Source organism: Mauremys mutica, chromosome 12 (genome assembly GCF_020497125.1).
Source record: "Mauremys mutica isolate MM-2020 ecotype Southern chromosome 12, ASM2049712v1, whole genome shotgun sequence".
Taxonomy (NCBI): Eukaryota; Metazoa; Chordata; order Testudines; family Geoemydidae; genus Mauremys; species Mauremys mutica.
This window is the reverse complement of record NC_059083.1, coordinates 55,184,194-55,202,535: the sequence shown is the minus strand read 5'-3', so window position 1 is coordinate 55,202,535 and position 18,342 is coordinate 55,184,194. Positions and strand designations below refer to the sequence as shown.

The 18,342-nt window shown below is 52.3% G+C and overlaps 2 protein-coding genes across 4 annotated transcripts in view; both read right to left on the bottom strand.

The window, feature by feature from the left end:
- Nucleotides 1-1,983: 1,983 nt before the first annotated feature.
- On the bottom strand, nucleotides 1,984-10,828 carry LOC123345431 (SH3 domain-binding protein 5-like). 3 transcript variants are annotated; one of them, XM_044982309.1, is made up of 7 exons: nucleotides 10,766-10,828; nucleotides 8,895-9,665; nucleotides 6,481-6,543; nucleotides 5,761-5,889; nucleotides 5,354-5,515; nucleotides 4,544-4,717; nucleotides 1,984-3,933 (listed from the first exon to the last, which is right to left on the bottom strand). In XM_044982309.1, the coding sequence occupies exons 2-7, from the start codon at nucleotides 9,096-9,098 to the stop codon at nucleotides 3,559-3,561; spliced, it is 1,107 nt and encodes a 368-aa protein (XP_044838244.1). In that variant the 5' UTR covers nucleotides 9,099-9,665; nucleotides 10,766-10,828; the 3' UTR covers nucleotides 1,984-3,558. The 3 variants fall into 3 exon arrangements, with proteins under 3 accessions (XP_044838244.1, XP_044838245.1, XP_044838242.1); XM_044982310.1 differs by having other exon boundaries at nucleotides 8,895-9,686; nucleotides 10,766-10,818; XM_044982307.1 differs by lacking the exon at nucleotides 10,766-10,828 and having other exon boundaries at nucleotides 8,895-9,968.
- Nucleotides 10,829-11,533: 705 nt separating this feature from the next.
- LOC123346986 (E3 ubiquitin-protein ligase TRIM58-like) overlaps nucleotides 11,534-18,342 on the bottom strand; it is a 29,417-nt gene continuing 22,608 nt past the window's right edge. The window contains exons 4-5 of the mRNA XM_044984414.1: nucleotides 15,490-15,599; nucleotides 11,534-12,942 (exon numbers count right to left, since the gene is read on the bottom strand). Coding sequence (XP_044840349.1) covers nucleotides 12,368-12,942; nucleotides 15,490-15,599 — 685 coding nt within the window. The 3' untranslated portion in view covers nucleotides 11,534-12,367. The remainder of the gene's footprint in view (nucleotides 12,943-15,489; nucleotides 15,600-18,342) is intronic.

The following is an 18,342-nucleotide window of genomic DNA, read 5'->3' as shown; positions in this document are numbered from 1 at the left end:
CTCAGAGTGCAAGTGAGGGGGATTTGGCATGTGCACTGCAAACACAGGTACATTGAGAGGCAAAGGGAGCTCCATGTGATGGCGCAGAGTCTGTCAAGGAGCTAGGTTAACATGATGTGTGGGTGTTCTGTCATGCTGAAAACACCTCCCTTAACTGGACATTCCCCTGCTTTTCAGAGGTTGGACTGGAATGTTTTACATGTGAGCAGCTTGAGCTGTAACCAGCAGAGTTTTTGTTTATGCTAATATAGTGGCATATGGGGGTGCTGTATTAGTGTCTGTGTAGTTAATCCAACCCGGGGAGCAGGGCAGGTGAGCAGAGAGATGGAAGAAGGGGTAGAGGGATGAAAACAGCTGTGGGGAGCTAAAGGAGATTACAGGAATAGGATGGTAAGAGCCTTCCCTCCATGTGCCCCTTAATGCCCAACCCCAGTAATAGTCACTGGGCCCACCAAAAATGTGCTCGTTACCCACCTGCAGTCCAGTTCTGTTGGAGCAGCCAAGCTGTCTCAGCAGTGCCCCGTAACAAAGAGGAGCTTCATTATTATTAGTTATTACTGTAGCACCTAGGAGCCCCAGTCATGGACCAGACCCCCGCTGCGCTAGGCACTGTACACAGACAGAATAAAAGATGGCCCCTGCCCCAAGGAATTTACAATCTAAGTATAAGACAAGAGATAGATACACACAGACAGGGGAGCAGAAGGCTGGCCATGGTCTCAGCACACCAGCAGCACCATAATCAAGGAGTTTTTTTCTAACCATCTTGGCAAAACAGAGTTTTAAGGTGGGATTTGGAGCAGCATGAGGTAGCTGTTCGGGTGTTGATGGAGGCTCCTGCCAAGTGGGTGGGACAGCCTGGGGGAAAGCAAAAAGTTGTTTGAAAATGTAGCGAGTGATGGCAGCATGGGTGGATCGGAGAGGAGCAGCCACAGCTTGATAGTGAACGAGAGGGGATGGGTAGGGCAGAGATAGGTGATGAAGGGCCTTGAAAGTGAAGATGAGCACATAGGTGCTAGAACTATAGGTGTGGGGGGTGCTTCTGTACCCCCTGGTATGAAGCGGTTTCCATCATACACAGGGTTTCCAGTTTGGTTCAATGGCTTTCAGCACCACACCCCCCACCCCCATACAAATAGTTACAGCACCCCTGGATGAGCAGTTTATGTTTGATGTGATAGAGGACGGGGAGCCAGAGGAGGGATTCAAAGAAAGGGTGACAGTCAAAACGACAGCCTAGGAGAATGAGCTCTGCAGTGGCATTCTGAATGGACCCAAGCAGGGCAAAACTGCATTGGGCAAGGCCAGAGAGAAGGATGTTGCTGTGACTGAGATAGGAGATGATGCGACATAAGAGCCTGGATCTGAGTTGTAGCTGTGTGGATGGACAGCGAAGATCAGATCTTAGAGATGTGAAGCAGAATTGGCAAGACACAGACAGAGCCTGGATGTGAGGACCTGTCCTAGACAGAGATCTGAATTGAAGCTGATACGCAGTTTATAGGCCCGAGTGACAGGCAATTTAAAAAGCCATTCATTCTGGAACAAGAGTGCCCACAAAGGGAGTTACATCAGTGTAAGTGAAAAATTTCCAGTACAGATAAACCCTTGGTCTGCTGAGGCACTCTGGGATGGCTGCAAAGATTTCCTCATTACACACAAATTGACAGTGCAGCGCAGTCAGAAAAAAATAGACTGTGCTGTGAAATGTTAACACCCTGGCAAACTGTCCAATATCTCCCTCTAGTGGATAACAGCCAACTCCTCCTGCCAGCTAGTGGAGTTAATCCTTGAGTTTGCAGAATCTGTACAGCGAATAGGAAGCTCCAAGGTTGAAACAGTGCTAAGTCATTACAAAAACAGCCACTGCAAGAACACAGCTAAACCCTGTGTTGTACCCAGGTCAGATGAGAGTCCTGGGAACTGGCTACAATATTGTGTTTTTGCAGTGTGGACAATCCAGGATTGCATTGAATCATGAGACACAGAGACAGACAAATCTCCATGGGGCATCTTTACTTTAAATAAAATATGCAGCACAGCCGCTCACTCATACGGATCCACTGTGCTGCCTCAAACCGGCAGTTATCATCACAGCCACAGCAGAGTGAAACCACACCAGGGCACAGCAGCAGCAACAGCCCCCCGCCAAGGGGGGCATCCATCACACAGAGAGGACGCAGCCCCAGCTCCCAGGAGACCACGGGGGTACAGATGAGCCCCGAATGGGCTCCGGGATGGAGGATATGCACAAGAAGCTCCCCCTCCCAACCAACACCAAACCCCCCATCCCCACACCAACTAGTGCAAATTACTTTCCACGCAGCTTTGACACTTATTTGTCTCAATATAAAGGAAGATTTGAGGGAGATTTGACCTAGGAAATCTGGAGGAACAGGGTTAGATAAGAGTACAAGGTGCTCCCCAGAGTGAACCATCTGGTGCTACCTGCTGGTGGGGGAAGGAATCAGCTCCTTGCCACCTTTTGGGCGAAGGTGCTCTGCTCACAGAACAGACTCCAGGCATCTTTGAGCCCAGCCACCTGTGAACAGCAGGGAAGACTATACAGTTTGCACTGGCTGCACCTGTAATCTCTGCCACCAGGCACCAAAATTTTCAGAGGAGCATCCCTGTTACATTGCAGGAGGCGAGCAAGCGACCCACCCAGTAAGGACTGCAGGCTCCACAGGATAGGCAGAGGGAACTGGCCCAGTCTGTGTATGCACTAGGAGAGGGCAGTGGCTCTAGGCCATCTCTATGTCTCAGCAGCAGCCCTCATCAGCCTGTGGTTGTGGACAAGAATAGGGTGTAGTTATCATAGCTCCCGCCCTGTCCCCTGGGCTGTACACATGCAGTAGCCCCAGGTCAGGCCCTGCCAAACCCCCTCCCCTCCGGGAATGTAGTCTGTCAGACAGCAGCTAGTTTTGCTTCCCCCTCCCCCAGCCCAGGACATGTAGCAGTGCCGGAAACCAGGTCAGCGAAGGCAGCAGTGTGCATAAAACCAGAGGTGCTTGTGTCTCTGCTCTGGGGAGACCCTGGCTGTCAGCACACGGCACTCAGGGAACTGGGTGCTCTGATCAGTGCATGCTGGGAGCAGGGTCTGCAGGTAACACTGCTCCAGCAAAGGGCCGTGTCTGCTCCTGGCTCCAGCATGGAGCCCTACTGCAGGGGACCCAGAAAGCCCTGCTGGCTGGAATCAGCAGCCTCCATGCTACTTGTGTCAGTACAGCAATACCCCCGGGAAGTGTAGTGTCAGAGGTCACCCAGTGCAGTGTCAGGGGTCACTCGCCTGGGGGGGGAGGAGGAGGGATGAGCAATGCTCTCTGGGAGGTGTAGTGTCAGAGGGCACTCATGGGGCAGGAGGAGGAGAGGATGAGCAATGCCCCCAGGAGGTGCAGTGTCTTTGGGCCCCCCCCCTTAGGAAGCAGGGGTGCTTCGTGGAAGGCTGTCGCCCCCACCCCCCAGTGCCGCAGTGTCTAGCCACAGCATTCCCTCCTTGCCCGGCTGGCACAGCCCCTTCCGGCTGGGCTCGCCGAGGGGAAGGGCCAGGGAGGTGGTTTAGAGGCTGACGCTGCGGTGGTGCTTGAACTGGCTCTGTCCGCCTCGTCGCTGCTCCTGCTCCTCCAGCTCATCACTGTTGAGACTGGTGGCGTCCGACAGCCCCAGCAGATGCTCCACCGAGTCAAACTTCTGCAGGTCGGAGGCAATGGTCTGCAAGCTGAGCATGGAGAGCGTGTCTGGGGGGGGGCACTCAGCGCCCAGCCCAGCCCCTGCCTCTGCCCCTACTGGCGAGGCCCGGCGTTGGATGAGGCGCTGCAGCCGCCGGGCGTGGATCTGCTCACTGATCTGCTCCAGGTTACGGAGCGCCACCGAGTAGCGCATTTTGGCTTGGGAGACCCGCTGCTCCAGCCCCGTCACCTTGGCCTTGTGCTCCTGGGGGTTGGAGGACATCAGCGGTTACACAGATCCCTCTGACGCCACATAGCACCCCCAAACCCTCCCTGCCCATCCCACCTCCCTACTCCAGCCCCCTTGGCCTTGTGCTCCTGGGGATGGGGGGGGCACCAAACCCATGATAGAAAGATACCCCCCATCTCCATCCTATAAATTCAATCCACCCCCTACATGCTCAGCCCCACCCACACTCTTCCTCACAGTTATCCGCATGTGTGCACGCACAAACACACACACGCACCCCACCCCTCTCCAAACCCAATCACAGCCTCACATCTCTTCCTCCTCTGGGCCCCACAGCCAGGGGAGGGCAGCAGCCATGAGAAAACCCATCCCTTCCTGGGTAGGGAGCAGCAACAAAGGCTGGCAGGAACACATGCCACCCAGGGCATTGTGAGATCTCAGAGGGGTTGGTACATCTCACCCAAGCCGCACAAGCACTCGGCCCCCAAAGCACTGACACCGGGGTCTTAGTGGGGGCAGGCATGCATGTGCCCCGGCCCCCCTTGGGGATGCCAGGATCTAAGCAGGGGTATGCATGTGTGCGCCCCGGCATTCCCGGGATCGCAGTGGGGCTGTAACGCCTCACCTCGAGGATCTGGTTGAACTGGGCCTTGAGCTCAAAGTAGGGCTTGCTCTTTACGATGACACGCTTGAGGGATTTCTGCAGGCTCTGCACCTTGGCTTCAGCCTGCTGGCAGAGCCGAGTGACGCGCTGGTGCTCCCGCTCGCTGTGCATCCGCTCCTCCTCCGCCTCATTAACCTGCAGCCAGAGCAGGATGACGTACAGCTCAGAGCAGACCCCCGTTCCCACCCAGCCTGTGTCCCCACATACACAGAGCCTTGCAGATCTCAATCACCTCCATCCACTCCCCACCCTCCCACACACCCCGCATCCAGTTCCGTCACCCCTCCCCAACCGTCCCTCCCAAACAGGGACTCAGGCTGTCACCTCCCCCAGGGGGTGCAACCTACCACACCCCCATTCTCTGTGCAGTTGGTATGGTCCTTGTGGCATCCCCATCTCTCCTCTGGCAGATGGCGTGATCATTTGGTTATTGCCTCCACCATGTCCCTGAGCTCCAGGCTCCCAGCTCTCACCATGCAGATGGCAAATCCTCCTCCCCCTGTGCCCAGCCAGTGTGGTCCCCCAGCTCTCCCCTAGCAGGTAGCATCATCAGCACCTCCATGTAGCTGGTATAATTCCCCTGGCCCTTGTGACTGGTATGGCTCCCTGGCCCAGTCCCCATGTCTGACTTTCCCAGTGGCATGGTTCCCCCACCCCCCCGCCCACATGCTTGGTACAGTCCACTGCCTCCCAACCATGTCTCACCTTGCAGGTGGTGTGGTTCCCCCCTACATGAGTAGTACAACCTCCAGCCCCACCCCGACGTCTCACCTTGCAGGTGGCGTGGTTGAGCATCTCCTGCCAGGTGGGGTCGAGCCGGTTCTTGTCGGCCATCACGCCCTGTTCCGCCACAAAGACCATCTCGCGGGCGGCATTGTGCATGCTGACCGCCCGTTCGTATCGCAGTGCTGCCTTCTGCGTCTCCTGCTGAGCCTGCGTGGAGGGGAAAGGAAAGTCACAGAGAGAGAGAGTGCACGTGCAGGGCAAGGGACTCCTGCCCCCTCCCCTCTCCCAGAGCAGGGATAGAACCCCGGTGTCCTGACTCCCAGCCCCTGCTCTAACCCACTAGACACCACTCACGCCCCAGGGCCAGAACAGAACCCAGGAGTTTGATTTTGGCATGTCTCAGGGCGGGGGCTACACCAGGCAGGGGGCAGGGCAGAGGGGAGCATTCACACCTCCTTGGCCAGGCGACGGGCCTCATAGTACGGACGTGCTTTCTCGATGCAGTTCCCCAGCTGGGAGCCCTGGGTGTTGAGCTTCCTGGCGGATTCAGAGAGGATCCTGCGGTATGTGGTCCTGGCTTCCTGCAGCGGGGAGGAGAGCAGCAGCATTGGGGCCAGCATTGACAGCCAGGGGAGAGCGACCACTGCTGAGCCCCTACCCCACTCCTTGCAGCACAGCACCCCCTAATGCTGAACTGGGGCCAGTACCGACCACCAGGGGAGAGTACCTCCTGCTGAGCTCCCCGCCCCGCAACCTGTAGCACAACACCCTCTAGCGTCACGCTGGGAAACTGGGGCCAGCAGTGACTGCCAAGGGAGAGCACCCCCAACTGAGCCCCACTCCGCTCCCTGCAGCACAGGCCCCACACTGGGACAGACTGCCAGAGAGCACCCCAACCCCCCCCCCCAAGTGCTAATCCAGCCCAACCCTGCTTAGCTTCGCAGGGAAGTGCAGGGGCTACGGAAGCAGCTCCAAGGGTCACAATGCCCAGTAAGGGCTGCAACCACCACAAAGGAACAGCCAGGCTCACTGGCCCAGCACGGAAACAATCGGTGGGAACTGCAGGGTATCTCCGGGGCCTGGTCAGGGCTGTAACGCAAGGCTGGTCGTGGCAGGGTCATGCTCAATCCGAGGTGCGGCGGTCAGCCCTGCAGGGAGCCGTGTTCACTCACGTCCAGCTGCAGTTCCACCCGGTTGATCTCCTCATTGGCCTGGTTGAGATGCTCCAACTCCTCCTGCAAGGGGGAGGTAGAGCATGAGGCTCAGGGACCTGCCCCCCAACGCCACACTCAGCTCAGCGGGACAGCGCCACCCTGACGGGTCTCCCCTCCCAGTCTGCGAGAGCCCCTCCCTGCAACCCTTCCGCTCCTGGCACAGCTGTAAGGGATGGCACCACGAACAACACAGTGCGGCCTAGTGCACAGAGCATATTCCAGGCTGTGACACTGGCCTGCTGGGTGACCTTGGGTAAGTCACTTCGCCTCTCTGTGCCTCATTTTCCCATCCGTGAAATGCTGATACATTTGTAATCCATTTGGATCTGCTGGTGAAAAGTGCTAGATCAGAGGTGGGGGCTATTGTGTGTACCTGTTCTGATGAGACAGGACAGGGCTTTGTGCCAGGGACTCATGCTCTCTGATGGCAACGTGTGTCTGACACACAACATGTATTACAGTCATGGTTCAGGGCCACATCGTGCCAGGCACCATGTACAACACCTGCAGAAACGCACATGTGTTCCCAATTGGGCAAGAGACAACAGGCACTTCTGATCAGCGTGATAGCAGCCGCAGCTCCTAGCCAATGTTGAGCATCGTGGCAAAGGAGGCACTTGAAGGAGGGCAGTGAGGTAGCTTTGTGGGTGTTTATGGGAGCTGCTGCTCCCCCTCTTCCAGACAGGGGAAGCAGGGAGGTGCCGCTGGGAAAATCTACCAAATGGGTGATAAAGGCTGGTGTCACTGGCAGAGCAGAGGCTGGGCTCCACATCTTGATAGTGTGGGGGGGATGACAGATAAGGCTCTTCATAGCCCTAAGACAAGCGGTTTGTGTGTGATGCAAAGGGGAGCCAATGGGGAGCTCGCAGAGAGGGATGGCAGGGTCACAGGAAAATGACCTTTGCAGCAGCGTTCTGAACAAACGTAAGCTGAGTAAAACGATGGGACCGCTCCCAGCCAGTAAGGAGGATGCTGCAGCAATTGAGATGCGAGACAACGAGGGCCTGGGGGAGAGACCTAATGCACTCTGAGATCTATTGATGATCAGAGCTGGGTAACGGCACCCGAGCTCTGCTGTTCCCTGAGGTAGCAGGATGGGCCCCTGCACCAAGGATCCTGTATCTCTGATCGCGACCTGAGTCACATACATTATGGTAGCCCCTAGGGGCTGCATTGTACACTCACATAAAGAAAGACAGTCCCTACTCTAAGGCGTGGACAGACTACAAGGGCTGGACTATAGGATTTCCAGAGGTCCCTTCCAGCCCTACAACCAGGATCCTAGGAAGGCTTTTAACTCGACCAGCTTAGCACGGGCTGCAGTTACAGCTGCTTTGTCTTGGAGTCCCAGGAGGTGTTAATTAGATCAAGTGAGATAACAGGATCAAAGAACACCTTTAAATCCTGATCTAGACAAAGCCTTAATCCAATTCAAAGATGTTTTATAAATCGGTTTAACTTAATTCAGGGCTTGTCTACACAGGGAAGCTGTCCAGCATAGCTATACTACAATTCTACGGCTACGCCAGGGTACCCCCACATGAGGACATGCTAGTCCAGAAATAAAAGTGACTGTTTCCTGTATTTACTCGCAAGTAATTATTCTGGGATGAGTGTTGTAGAGAGATAAGGGGGGTGAGGAAATATCTTTTATTGGACAACTTCTGTTATTCTGTGTTAACAGGCCACTTCACCTTGAATGGCCCCTTAGAATATGTGCTATTTACACTAAACTATCCCTTCAACCTTGTAGTTAGCTGTGACACTCGGAGTACCCTTCCCAGACCTGAAGAGCTGCATGTAACTTGAAAGCTCGGTCGGTCCAATAAAAGATATTACATCACCACCTTGTCTCTCAAACTTCTGGAAAAAAGTCATTTTTATTCCAGAATAGCTTGCCCACACAGGGAGTGATATTGACATAGCTACAGCATGATAATTATTTCACTATAGCTCTGCTGCTCAACCTCTCCATGTAGACAAGCTCTCAGTGAAGAATCAGATTAAGATAAATTGTTATGAACTGGATTACAAGTGTCCACACAGGAACCTGCACCAGTTTACCACCCAAACTAATCCCCCAAGGAAAGTTTACTGCCTTCTGTAATGGGGACTACACACCTCAACACATGCCTTTGCCTCTCTGGTGTATGTACAAAGGTAGGCCCTGGGGACAGAGGGCCATTTTAACCAACACCAGGGATTGAACCAGTGCTAAAAGCAAGAGTCTCCACAGCTCAAGCTAAAGAGCCAGGCTCTGCAGCTGGGGCTGTGACATCCCCTGTGGAGCAGGCCCCCAGGGGAATGTGTAGCTCCCCCTGGCCAGCAGTGACCAATGGCATTAGAGGAAGCCAGGTCCAGCCGGCCCTCACCTGTATCCTGGGGTCCAGCTCTTCCTCCACATCTTCCTGGTCCATCGACAGCATCTTGGTTTCATCACTACTGCAGACATTCTCGGGGATAGGAGCCCTGAGCTCCTCACCCTCCTGCGTGGGTGTCCGCAGCTCCCCAGGAGGCGTCTGGCGCCCGTCCCCCACGTTCATGCCCAGAACCAGCCGCTGGTCTGAGTCACCCATGGTGGGGCCCCCACAACACTCCTCCCCTTGGCAATATCAGGTCTCCCTCAGCAGGCAGGCCACAGGCAGAACCTTCACAGGGACGCAGGCATCCTAGCGGTGGGCCCATCCACTGGGTCACACCGACACATGAGCAGGCATGGAATTGGCAATGGTCGCGGCAGCCCTGGGTTACAGCAGGAGCTTGGAGAGTGGCTGGGGCATCGAGCGACAAGCCATGAGAGGATGTTCAGGGATCCACTGCAGCGGTGCTGGAGGAGATATTAGAGATGGACGTCCCTCCTCGTACCAGTGTCTGAACCACGTCTTGCTGCCCAGTCAAAGGATGGGGCAATGTGCTAGCTCGGTCCCCGGAAAAGAGAGAATCAGGACCAAGGGGACTCAGCAATCTGAGACTAAGACCAAAGGCCAGGAAGGAGGCTCGCCGAGGGGGTGGAGAAGAATCTCCGGTGGCAGAGAGCCAGACACACCTCCACCCCCCACTGCCAGCCCCAGCGAGACCCTGATGAGAGCCGGTCACCGAGGGGCTCAGAGTGTGAAACCTGGAGAACTGGATTCCAGCTGCATCTGTAGAGATAGGAGAGGGGGCTAGAAAATAAGCGGCAGAGAGTCAATCAGGCACCGCTCTCTGTACCAGACACCAACAGAGTAAGGGGGACCCTCGTCAGCACCAACACTCCCCACCTCACCAGAGACACATACACACCCCAGACAGAATGGGACCCTGTCATCTTCAAATGACACAGAAGAGTCACCAGGTTCCCACTTCATCCTTGCCCCATCTATTGCTACTTCCCATAAAGCACTCTGCATCCACCTCACAATCCAGCCTGCACCCATCCAACCGCCCTCTCCCCCTGCCTCAATGCACCCAGCAACCATCCCATTGCTCCTTCCCCAATGTCCCCTATGCCCACCCCACCTCCTTCCCAATGCACCCTGCACTTACCCCAATGCATCCAACCAACCGCTCTCTCCCCCTGCCCCAATGGCCCAGCAACGATCCCACTGTCCCCAATGCAAACTGCACCCACCCCAATGTCCCCTATGCCCAATGCAAACTGCACCCACCCCAATGTCCCCTATGCCCACACCACCTCCTCCCCAATGCACCCTGCACTCACCCCAATCCAATGGGGCAGGGGGAGAGTGCCATTATTTAGGTGCTGGGTGCATTGGGAGGTGGGGGTGGGTGCTGGGTGCATTGGGATGAGTGTGGGGTGCACTGGAGAAGGGGCAGTGGGATGGCTGCTGGGCACATTGGGGCAGGGGGAGAGGGCAAATGTGCCCAGCAGCCATCCCACTTCTCTTTCCCCAATGCACCCAGCACCCACCCCCACCTTCTCCCAATTCACCCAGCATTCATCTAACAACACCCTGCAGCCGCCCCACCCCAATGCAAAGTACAGCAACCTCCTCCCCAACGCAATCTGCCCATTCCCTGCCACCCTTGCACCCTGCCAAACGCTCCCATACAACCACCCCTCTTCCAGTGCACCCCGCCGTCCCCTATCGCAAATTGCACCCACCCAAATGCACCCTACCCCCGCCAACCTCCCCGCTACCCCCTCCCGCAAGCACCCCAGGCCCTGGTCTCGCCCCCGGGGGGCTCAGCTCGGTGCACAAGGGCGGGCACCTCCGGGGTGGGGGCAACCTGTTCTATTTACCTCCTACTCTCCAGGATAAGCGACTAGCTGCAGCCCGCCCCCTCCCAACCCAACATGCCCAAGCGGAACCGGAACCCGGTCACCGAGACACCCCTTTCCCCGTCCGCATATCTGCCGTACAACATGGCGGCTCCCATGTGCGCAGCATCCCGACCTGTTCCTGCCCTCAAGCTGCCCCCGGGAGGGGATAGAGCGAAACATCCCAGGAGGATCAGAGAGATCGCTCGTCTCAGTTCTCACCGAGGTAAATAAATAATCTCAAAGTGAGAGCGCTAGTAGTCACACATGAACGCCGCCATTCTGGATCTCTGCTGGGCGCCGCCATTTTGGGTTACGACCCAAAGGAAGGGAAAGTAACATCCGGGGACTCTAGGAGGCCAGCTGTTTACCTCGCCCTCTGCTCCTGACGTAATGCAAGATGGTGGCGACAACGAGGGAAGATAATATGGTAGCGCCCATAGCAGACACCAACATGGCCACACCCATAGGGGCTCCCGCATGGCACATGATCCTGGCGTTCTTTCCTTAGAAGGGACTTGCCTGCTCGCACGTTCAAGCAGGCGTCGGAGATATAATGTACCACGTGGGGCTCAGCAGCCAATCAGAGATCCCTTAGGACTGTGTCGTCTTTATCCAGGGGGAAGAGCTAGCTGAAAGAAACCATTGTTTTAAAGTAAAACAAATAGGTGTTAATTAAAAACAAACAAAAGAGTCAAAAATCACCTCCCAAACCCATGTTCATTTTCTGGGGTTAATTTATTGTGAGGGTTTTTTCACATCCACAGGCCACAGTTGCCATGATGACGAAGGCATTGTTGCTGTGGCAATGCCAGGTTGGTCCATGGTGTGATGGTTTCAAGGGAATGGCAGCATCACCAACCCCACAGTGTCCAAGATCCACCTGTCAGAAGACATACACACTGAAATCATGAGATTGGCTTAAAACCATGAGGTTTTTTAAAAAATAATTTTATATAAAAATATATAAAATATGAATAACAAAACTGAGTTCTTTCTATTAATCTTCTGGTTTCTGAGACAAGTCCAGCAATTTCATGGCAAAACTTCTGTTTTCCTTAAAGCCCCAGCTCCCAGAGTCCTGTGATTACAAAAGAATCTCACATCTCATTTAAAAGAAAAATAATAGGTTTCTGTTCCTCATAATTAGTTTAAAATGTGACCCCGTAAAGGCTTAGAAACCAGAAGAGTCTAGCACTCTATGAGTGAGAACTGGAATTTCCTTTCCATGAGAAATTCTGCAATTTCAAAATTTATTTTCACTCCAAATTGGAATTATTTTTTTTAATTGAAATTTCTTGCAAAACAGCATTTTTAAAAAATGGTTTAGGTCAATCAAAATGTTTCATCTGATAAAATCTAAATGTTTTCTCCTGATTTGGACATTAAAATTTTAAAATGAAAAACTTCAAAATGAAAAATTGAAATGTTCCATTCCACTCACGTTGACAAACTTTCAGTCAGAAAAAAAAATCCAAAGGCAATGTTTAAATGGCATTAAAATGGGACATTTGACTGCAAAGTGGATGTGAGCGACATGCTCATGTTCTGTCTGTGCCAGGGACAGTGGAAGGCATACACAAGTCAAATGATGGGGGCTGGACTAGGCTGTGTCTGTTCAGTCAGAGGAATCCATCCCTCAATCTCGGACCTATTAATGACCAGTGGGGTCGTCTTGTCCTTGATGTAGAAGAAAGGGAAAATTTCCTCCGTGAAAGAGGTGGTGAAAGTGTAGAGATGGGTCGAGGACTCAGCATTGTAAAAGGCCACCTGCCCCTCCGTGTAGTCGAGGTAAATCCCAACCCTGTGAAGCCTCTCGTTGCAGTACACAAGGGCCAGGGAGGTGTTGAGAGCCCAGTATTTGCCCATGTGCATCTCGATAGTCCAGAAGCCATGCTCAGGTGTGAGTCTGAGATGTCCCTTCCTTTTCACTGACTTCCTGGCCACTCCCACTGCCCAGCAGCCAGCATCCCACACCTCCACTTCCCAGTAATATCTGCCAAATGAGAACCCTTCATTGGCCAGGACGCAAGGAGCTGTGTCGAATCTCTCGTGGCAGTTGAGCAGGTCCTTCCGCTCATCTCCAAGACGCACACTCCTCCTGTCACTGGACAGGACGAGCTGAGGGTTGGCTGTTTTAGGATTCAGAGTCACGTCCACTGGAGAGAGAGAAAAAGAATGTGTGATTAGATAGATAGATAGATAGAGTGTGTGCAACTGGGCTGGGGAAAGAGAAGAAATGAAATTATTGCAAGGAGGGAAACATTACTTAAAGAAAATATAAGATGTCCCTACCTACTCCTGCTAGATGTATATCACATACTGAGTTCTTCAGTTTTCTGAGTTGGGGAACTGGCTGGGTCAAGGGATGTGGGGAATGGGACATGGGCCCTTTCCTTTCTAGGGGCTGCCAGCTCTGCACAGGTTCCAGGGAGAGGGGATGTGACGTTATCTGATTAAAATATGACCATGTAGATCATTGTTGCTACCACTGATATATAATTGCAACAAATCTTATAAAGTATATCAAGTAAGGTGTCTATGGAAAGGATATGATTTGCTGAATATGGCTGTGCTATTTGTATGCATGTATCATTTTTGTATTTGAAGTTATGAGTATTGCCTCTATACCTGGATTTCAAATGTTTGCTTTGGGTAGCACCCACAAGGTATTTAGCCAGCACATTGTGAAGGAACTATTCAAGTTGAATGGCCCATTAAAGAACACTTAACTCACAATGGAAGACAGCTATCTACACGTAATGGACTTTCCTGCTATGACTAAGTGAAATCTTGTGACTCCAAACACCATCTTGTCTCCTGTAATTTTCCACAGTGAGAACAATGGGTTTCCCTTCACTTGAGAGAAGCTATAAAAGGCGCTGGAAACATCTCCACTTTGCCTCCTTCCTGCTCAAACCTCTGGACTATGAATTTATACTAATGGGAGCATTCTAACCAAAGGACTGAGGACCTTCCAATGATTTGGAAGCAATCAGAGACTTAACAAGACAGCAGTATATTCCATCACTGCTACAAGCCTGAACCAAGAACTTTGCAATTACTGTATGTATTTGATTCCTTTAGCCAATTTTAACTCTCACCTTTCTTTCTTTCCTTTTATAAATAAACCTTTAGATTTTAGATACTAAAGGATTGGCAACAGCATGATTATTGGGTAAGATCTGAGTTTCATATTGACCTGGGTGTGTGGCTGGTCCTTTGGGATCAGAAGAACCTTTTGTTTGATGAAATTGGCTTTAAATAACCACTCAACATTAAGTCTAGTGTTTGGGTGTTGAATCCAGGGCTGGAATGCCTAAGGAGACTGCTTTTCTGATTTCTTGTCAGCTAGTGTGGTGAGACAGAAGTTTACTTTTGTTGCTGGTTTGGTATGTCTTATGGGAGAATAACCACCAGATTTGGGGTATGGCTGCCCTATTGCTTAATAATTTGTCCTGAACTTGGGTCAATTGTGACCCACAGAGGTATGGTGACAGGGGACTATGGGGCTCAGGGGGGTAGGGACACAGGGAATTTCCCCTCCAGTGGCTGCTAGCTCTGATCTGGCCCTAGAGTGGGGGCATTGGCTGACTTGGGGGTTGATGGGATACAAGACCTTTCCCCCGAGGTGTCAGTTCCAGTGTGGAGGAGCTGGCAGTGACTTGAAGCCATTCCCATTGACAGCTTTAGCGGCATGGGTGAGACAAGCAGGTGGATAAGAACATAAGAATGGCTATACTGGGTCAGACCAATGGTCCATCAAGCCCAGTATCCTGTCTTCATCAGTGGCCAATGCCAGGTGCTGCAGAGGGATATGAACAGAGCAGGAAATCATCAAGTGATCCATCCCCTATTGCCCACTCCTAGCTTCTGGCACTCAGAGGCTAGGGACGCCACCCCTGCCCATCCTGGCTAACAGCCATTGATGGACCTGTCCTCCATTAACTTATCTAGTTCTTTTTTTAACCCTGTTAGTGTCTTGGCCTTCACAACATCCTCTGGCAAGGAGTTCCACAAGTTATGTGAAGTACTTCCTTATGTTTGTTGTAAGTCCAGAAATAGCACATCCACTGTGGCTGCAGCCTATTAATTTCATTGGGTGACCCCTGGTTCTTGTGTTATGTGAAGGGGTAAATAACACTTCCTTATTCAATTTCTCCACACTATTTTTTTTCCAGAACTCTATCATATTTTCCCCCCCCCGCCCGCCCTTAATGTGACTCAGTCCTTTTTTCTGGATCTGACTCTTAGTTCTTTTTCCATTGGGTCCCAGAGGCCAAACTATCCTGTAACCCTCTCACCCACCCTGAAGGTTGAACCAAGGTGGGACATCATGAGGGAAGCTCACCCTGACACTGCCCATGCCTCACATTTTGTGTGGACTAAGGCCTAATCCCCGGGGCTGTGGGTGAAGGGGCCTCTCCCCACCATTCAGCTGACATTGGGAATGTGATGTGATTGCTGGGGTACAGCATGCCATATGGATCCATCCCCCTGCATCTCCTTCCACAGAGCCCCTTGATGGTGCAGCCTGTAGCCCTGTGATTCTCTTTGGGCCAGGTCCACAGTTGGTGCAAATCACCACAGCTAGCAACATCTGGCCGATTTACACCAGACCTGCAGGACCTAGCCCCGCTTGCTGTCACGCATAGACCTAGCCAGAGCAGTGAGAGGAAAAGGAATGGGATTCGCTCCTGCTTCACCTCTGTAACCCATCATCTGTATCCTCTGGACGCTGTTCAGCAGGGGCAGCCGGCAGTCACACGGCTCTGGCGACTGTGAGCGGGACTTAGAGGACTTCTCACTGCCAGACCTGCAACCCACCAAGAGAGGCGTAGTTAGAGATCACTGAGCCACAGGACACTGGGAGAATGGGGGTAAAGCATACCAAGCCACTGGGTACCCATGGTTTCCCTTGGAACAATCATCATGAATGTTGCTATCCAGCCTGAATGGGCCTTTGCCCAGCCTCAGGCCTTGGCTACCCTACAAAGTTAGGATGGTGTTAACTGCCTTACATCAACCCATTTGTGCATGTGTCTACACTTAAATGTGTCTCCCACTGGCATAAACACCCCATTAAGCCAACACAGTAACACCAGCTTCCCAAGTGGTGTTGATCTATGGTCGATATATGGAGGCTGATGCAGTAGAAATGTAGACACTGTATTTCCTATGTTCACCCTAACAGTCCTCCAGCAACCATCCCAGAATGCCGGATACTCATCGCTCTGGTTGCAATGGTGAACTCCACTGCCCAGGAAAGTGTGGGCCCCTTGCTGAATGAGGGAGGGAACCTAGTGACGGAGGATGTGGAGAAAGCTAGTGTACTCAATGCTTTTTTTGCCTCTGTCTTCACAGACAAGGTCAGCTCCCAGACAGCTGCACTCTGCAACACGGTATGGGGAGGAGGTGACCAGGTAGTTCGGGACTATTTAGGAAAGCTGGACGAGCACAAGTCTATGGGGCCGGATGCGCTGCATCCGAGGGTGCTAAAGGAGTTGGCCGATGAGATTGCAGAGCCATTGGCCATTATCTTTGAAAAATCATGGCGATCGGGGGAGGTCCCGGACGACTGGAAAAAAGCTAATGTAGTGCCCATCTTTTAAAAAGGGAAGAAGGAAGATCCAGGGAACTACAGGCCAGTCAGTCTCACCTCAGTCCCTGGAAAAATCATGGAACAGGTCCTCAAGGAATCAATCCTGAACCACTTAAAGGAGGGGAAAGTGATCAGGAACAGTCAGCATGGATTCACCAAGGGCAAGTCATGCCTGACTAACCTAATTGCCTTCTATGATGAGATAACCGGCTCTGTGGATGAGGAGAAAGCAGTGGATGTACTATTTCTGGACTTTAGCAAAGCTTTTGATACAGTCTCCCACAGTATTCTTGCCAGCAAGTTAAAGAAGTATGGGCTGGATGAATGGACGGTAAGGTGGATAGAAAACTAGCTAGATGGTCGGGCTCAACGGGTAGTGATCAATGGTTCCATGTCTAGTTGGCAGCCGGTATCAAGTGGAGTGCCCCAAGGGTCGGTGCTGGGGCCGGTTTTATTCAATATCTTCATTAACGATCTGGAGGATGGTGTGGACTGCACCCTTAGCAAGTTTGCAGATGACACTAAACTGGGAGGAGTGGTTGATACGCTGGTGGGTAGGGATAGGATACAGAGGGACCTAGACAAATTAGAGGATTGGGCCAAAAGAAATATGATGAGGTTCAACAAGGACAAGTGCAGAGTCCTGCACTTAGGACGGAAGAATCCCATGCACTGTTACAGACTAGGGACCGAATGGCTGGGCAGCAGTTCTGCAGAAAAGGACCTAGGGGTTACGGTGGACGAAAAGCTGAATATGAGTCAACAGTGTGCCCTTGTTGCCAAGAAGGCTAATGGCATTTTGGGTTGTATAAGTAGGGGCATTTCCAGCAGATCGAGGGATGTGATCATTCCCCTCTTCTCAGCACTGGTGAGGCCTCATTTGGAGTACTGTGTCCAGTTTTGGGCCCCACACTACAAGAAGGATGTGGATAAATTGGAGAGAGTCCAGCGGAGGGCAACAAAAATGATTAGGGGGCTGGAGCACATGACTTATGAGGAGAGGCTGAGGGAACTGGGATTGTTTAGTCTGCAGAAGAGAAGAATGAGGGGGGATTTGATAGCTGCTTTCAACTACCTGAAAGGGGGTTCCAGAGAGGATGGATCTAGACTGTTCTCAGTGGTAAAAGATGACAGAACAAGGAGTAATGGTCTCAAGTTGCAGAGGGGGAGGTTTAGGTTGGACATTAGGAAAAACTTTTTCACTAGTAGGGTGGTGAAGAACTGGAATTGGTTACCTAGGGAGGTAGTGGAATCTCCTTCCTTAGAGGTTTTTAAGGTCAGGCTTGACAAAGCCCTGGCTGGGATGATTTAGTTGGGTTTGGTCCTGCTTTGAGCAGGGGGTTGGACTAGATGACCTCCTGAGGTCCCTTCCAACCGTGAGATTCTATGATTCTATGAACTGTAACCTGTCTGCAACATCCAGTGGGGTAAGAAAAGCTGTTTGATTCAACTCTTGCTTAGTCTGTTAAAGTGTAGAATTTAGATTATGATTCTGTATTTTGTTTCTTGCACTGTCCAAAGGGGTCTTGAGCAGCATAAGACAGTACATTACTGGGATGCAAGGCTGGGGAGATTTGCTGGTGTTTCTCTATACAGTTCATGAGTAGTTTAGCGAGCATTCATGCAACTTAGCCGGGTTGTGTCTTCACATGTTGATGACTGCGTGATCACAGCACCTGGAGAGATGTACTGCATGGCATTGTGTGAGACAGCCCAGGCTGGAGTGTTAAGAGGGCACAGCGGTACCACAGGTTCAGGTTGTACCCCTGGGATCCCATCACACTTGTGCATTTGAAAGTTCTGCAGCCATTTCTCATTGTCCCAAACCTGTGTTATAATGCAATCCCAGCAGTCAATGCTTGTTTCTTGGGCCCTGAAGCTGCGCTCCACCATCTGCAGCTGCTCCATGAACTCCAACAACAACCTTGAGTTAGTTCTTGTTATGTCCCACAGCAAA

Bases quoted from the DNA above. Each gene is read 5' to 3' on its own strand.
- LOC123345431 (XM_044982309.1), bottom strand. From the start codon at position 9,098: ATGGGTGACTCAGACCAGCGGCTGGTTCTGGGCATGAACGTGGGGGAC. The intron at 6,544-8,894 runs GTGAGGGCCGGC...TCCCCCTTGCAG, and splicing joins AGCTGGACCCCAGGATACAG to GAGGAGTTGGAGCATCTCAA. The intron at 4,718-5,353 runs GTGAGACGTCGG...CTCTGGCTGCAG, and splicing joins TCAACCACGCCACCTGCAAG to GTTAATGAGGCGGAGGAGGA.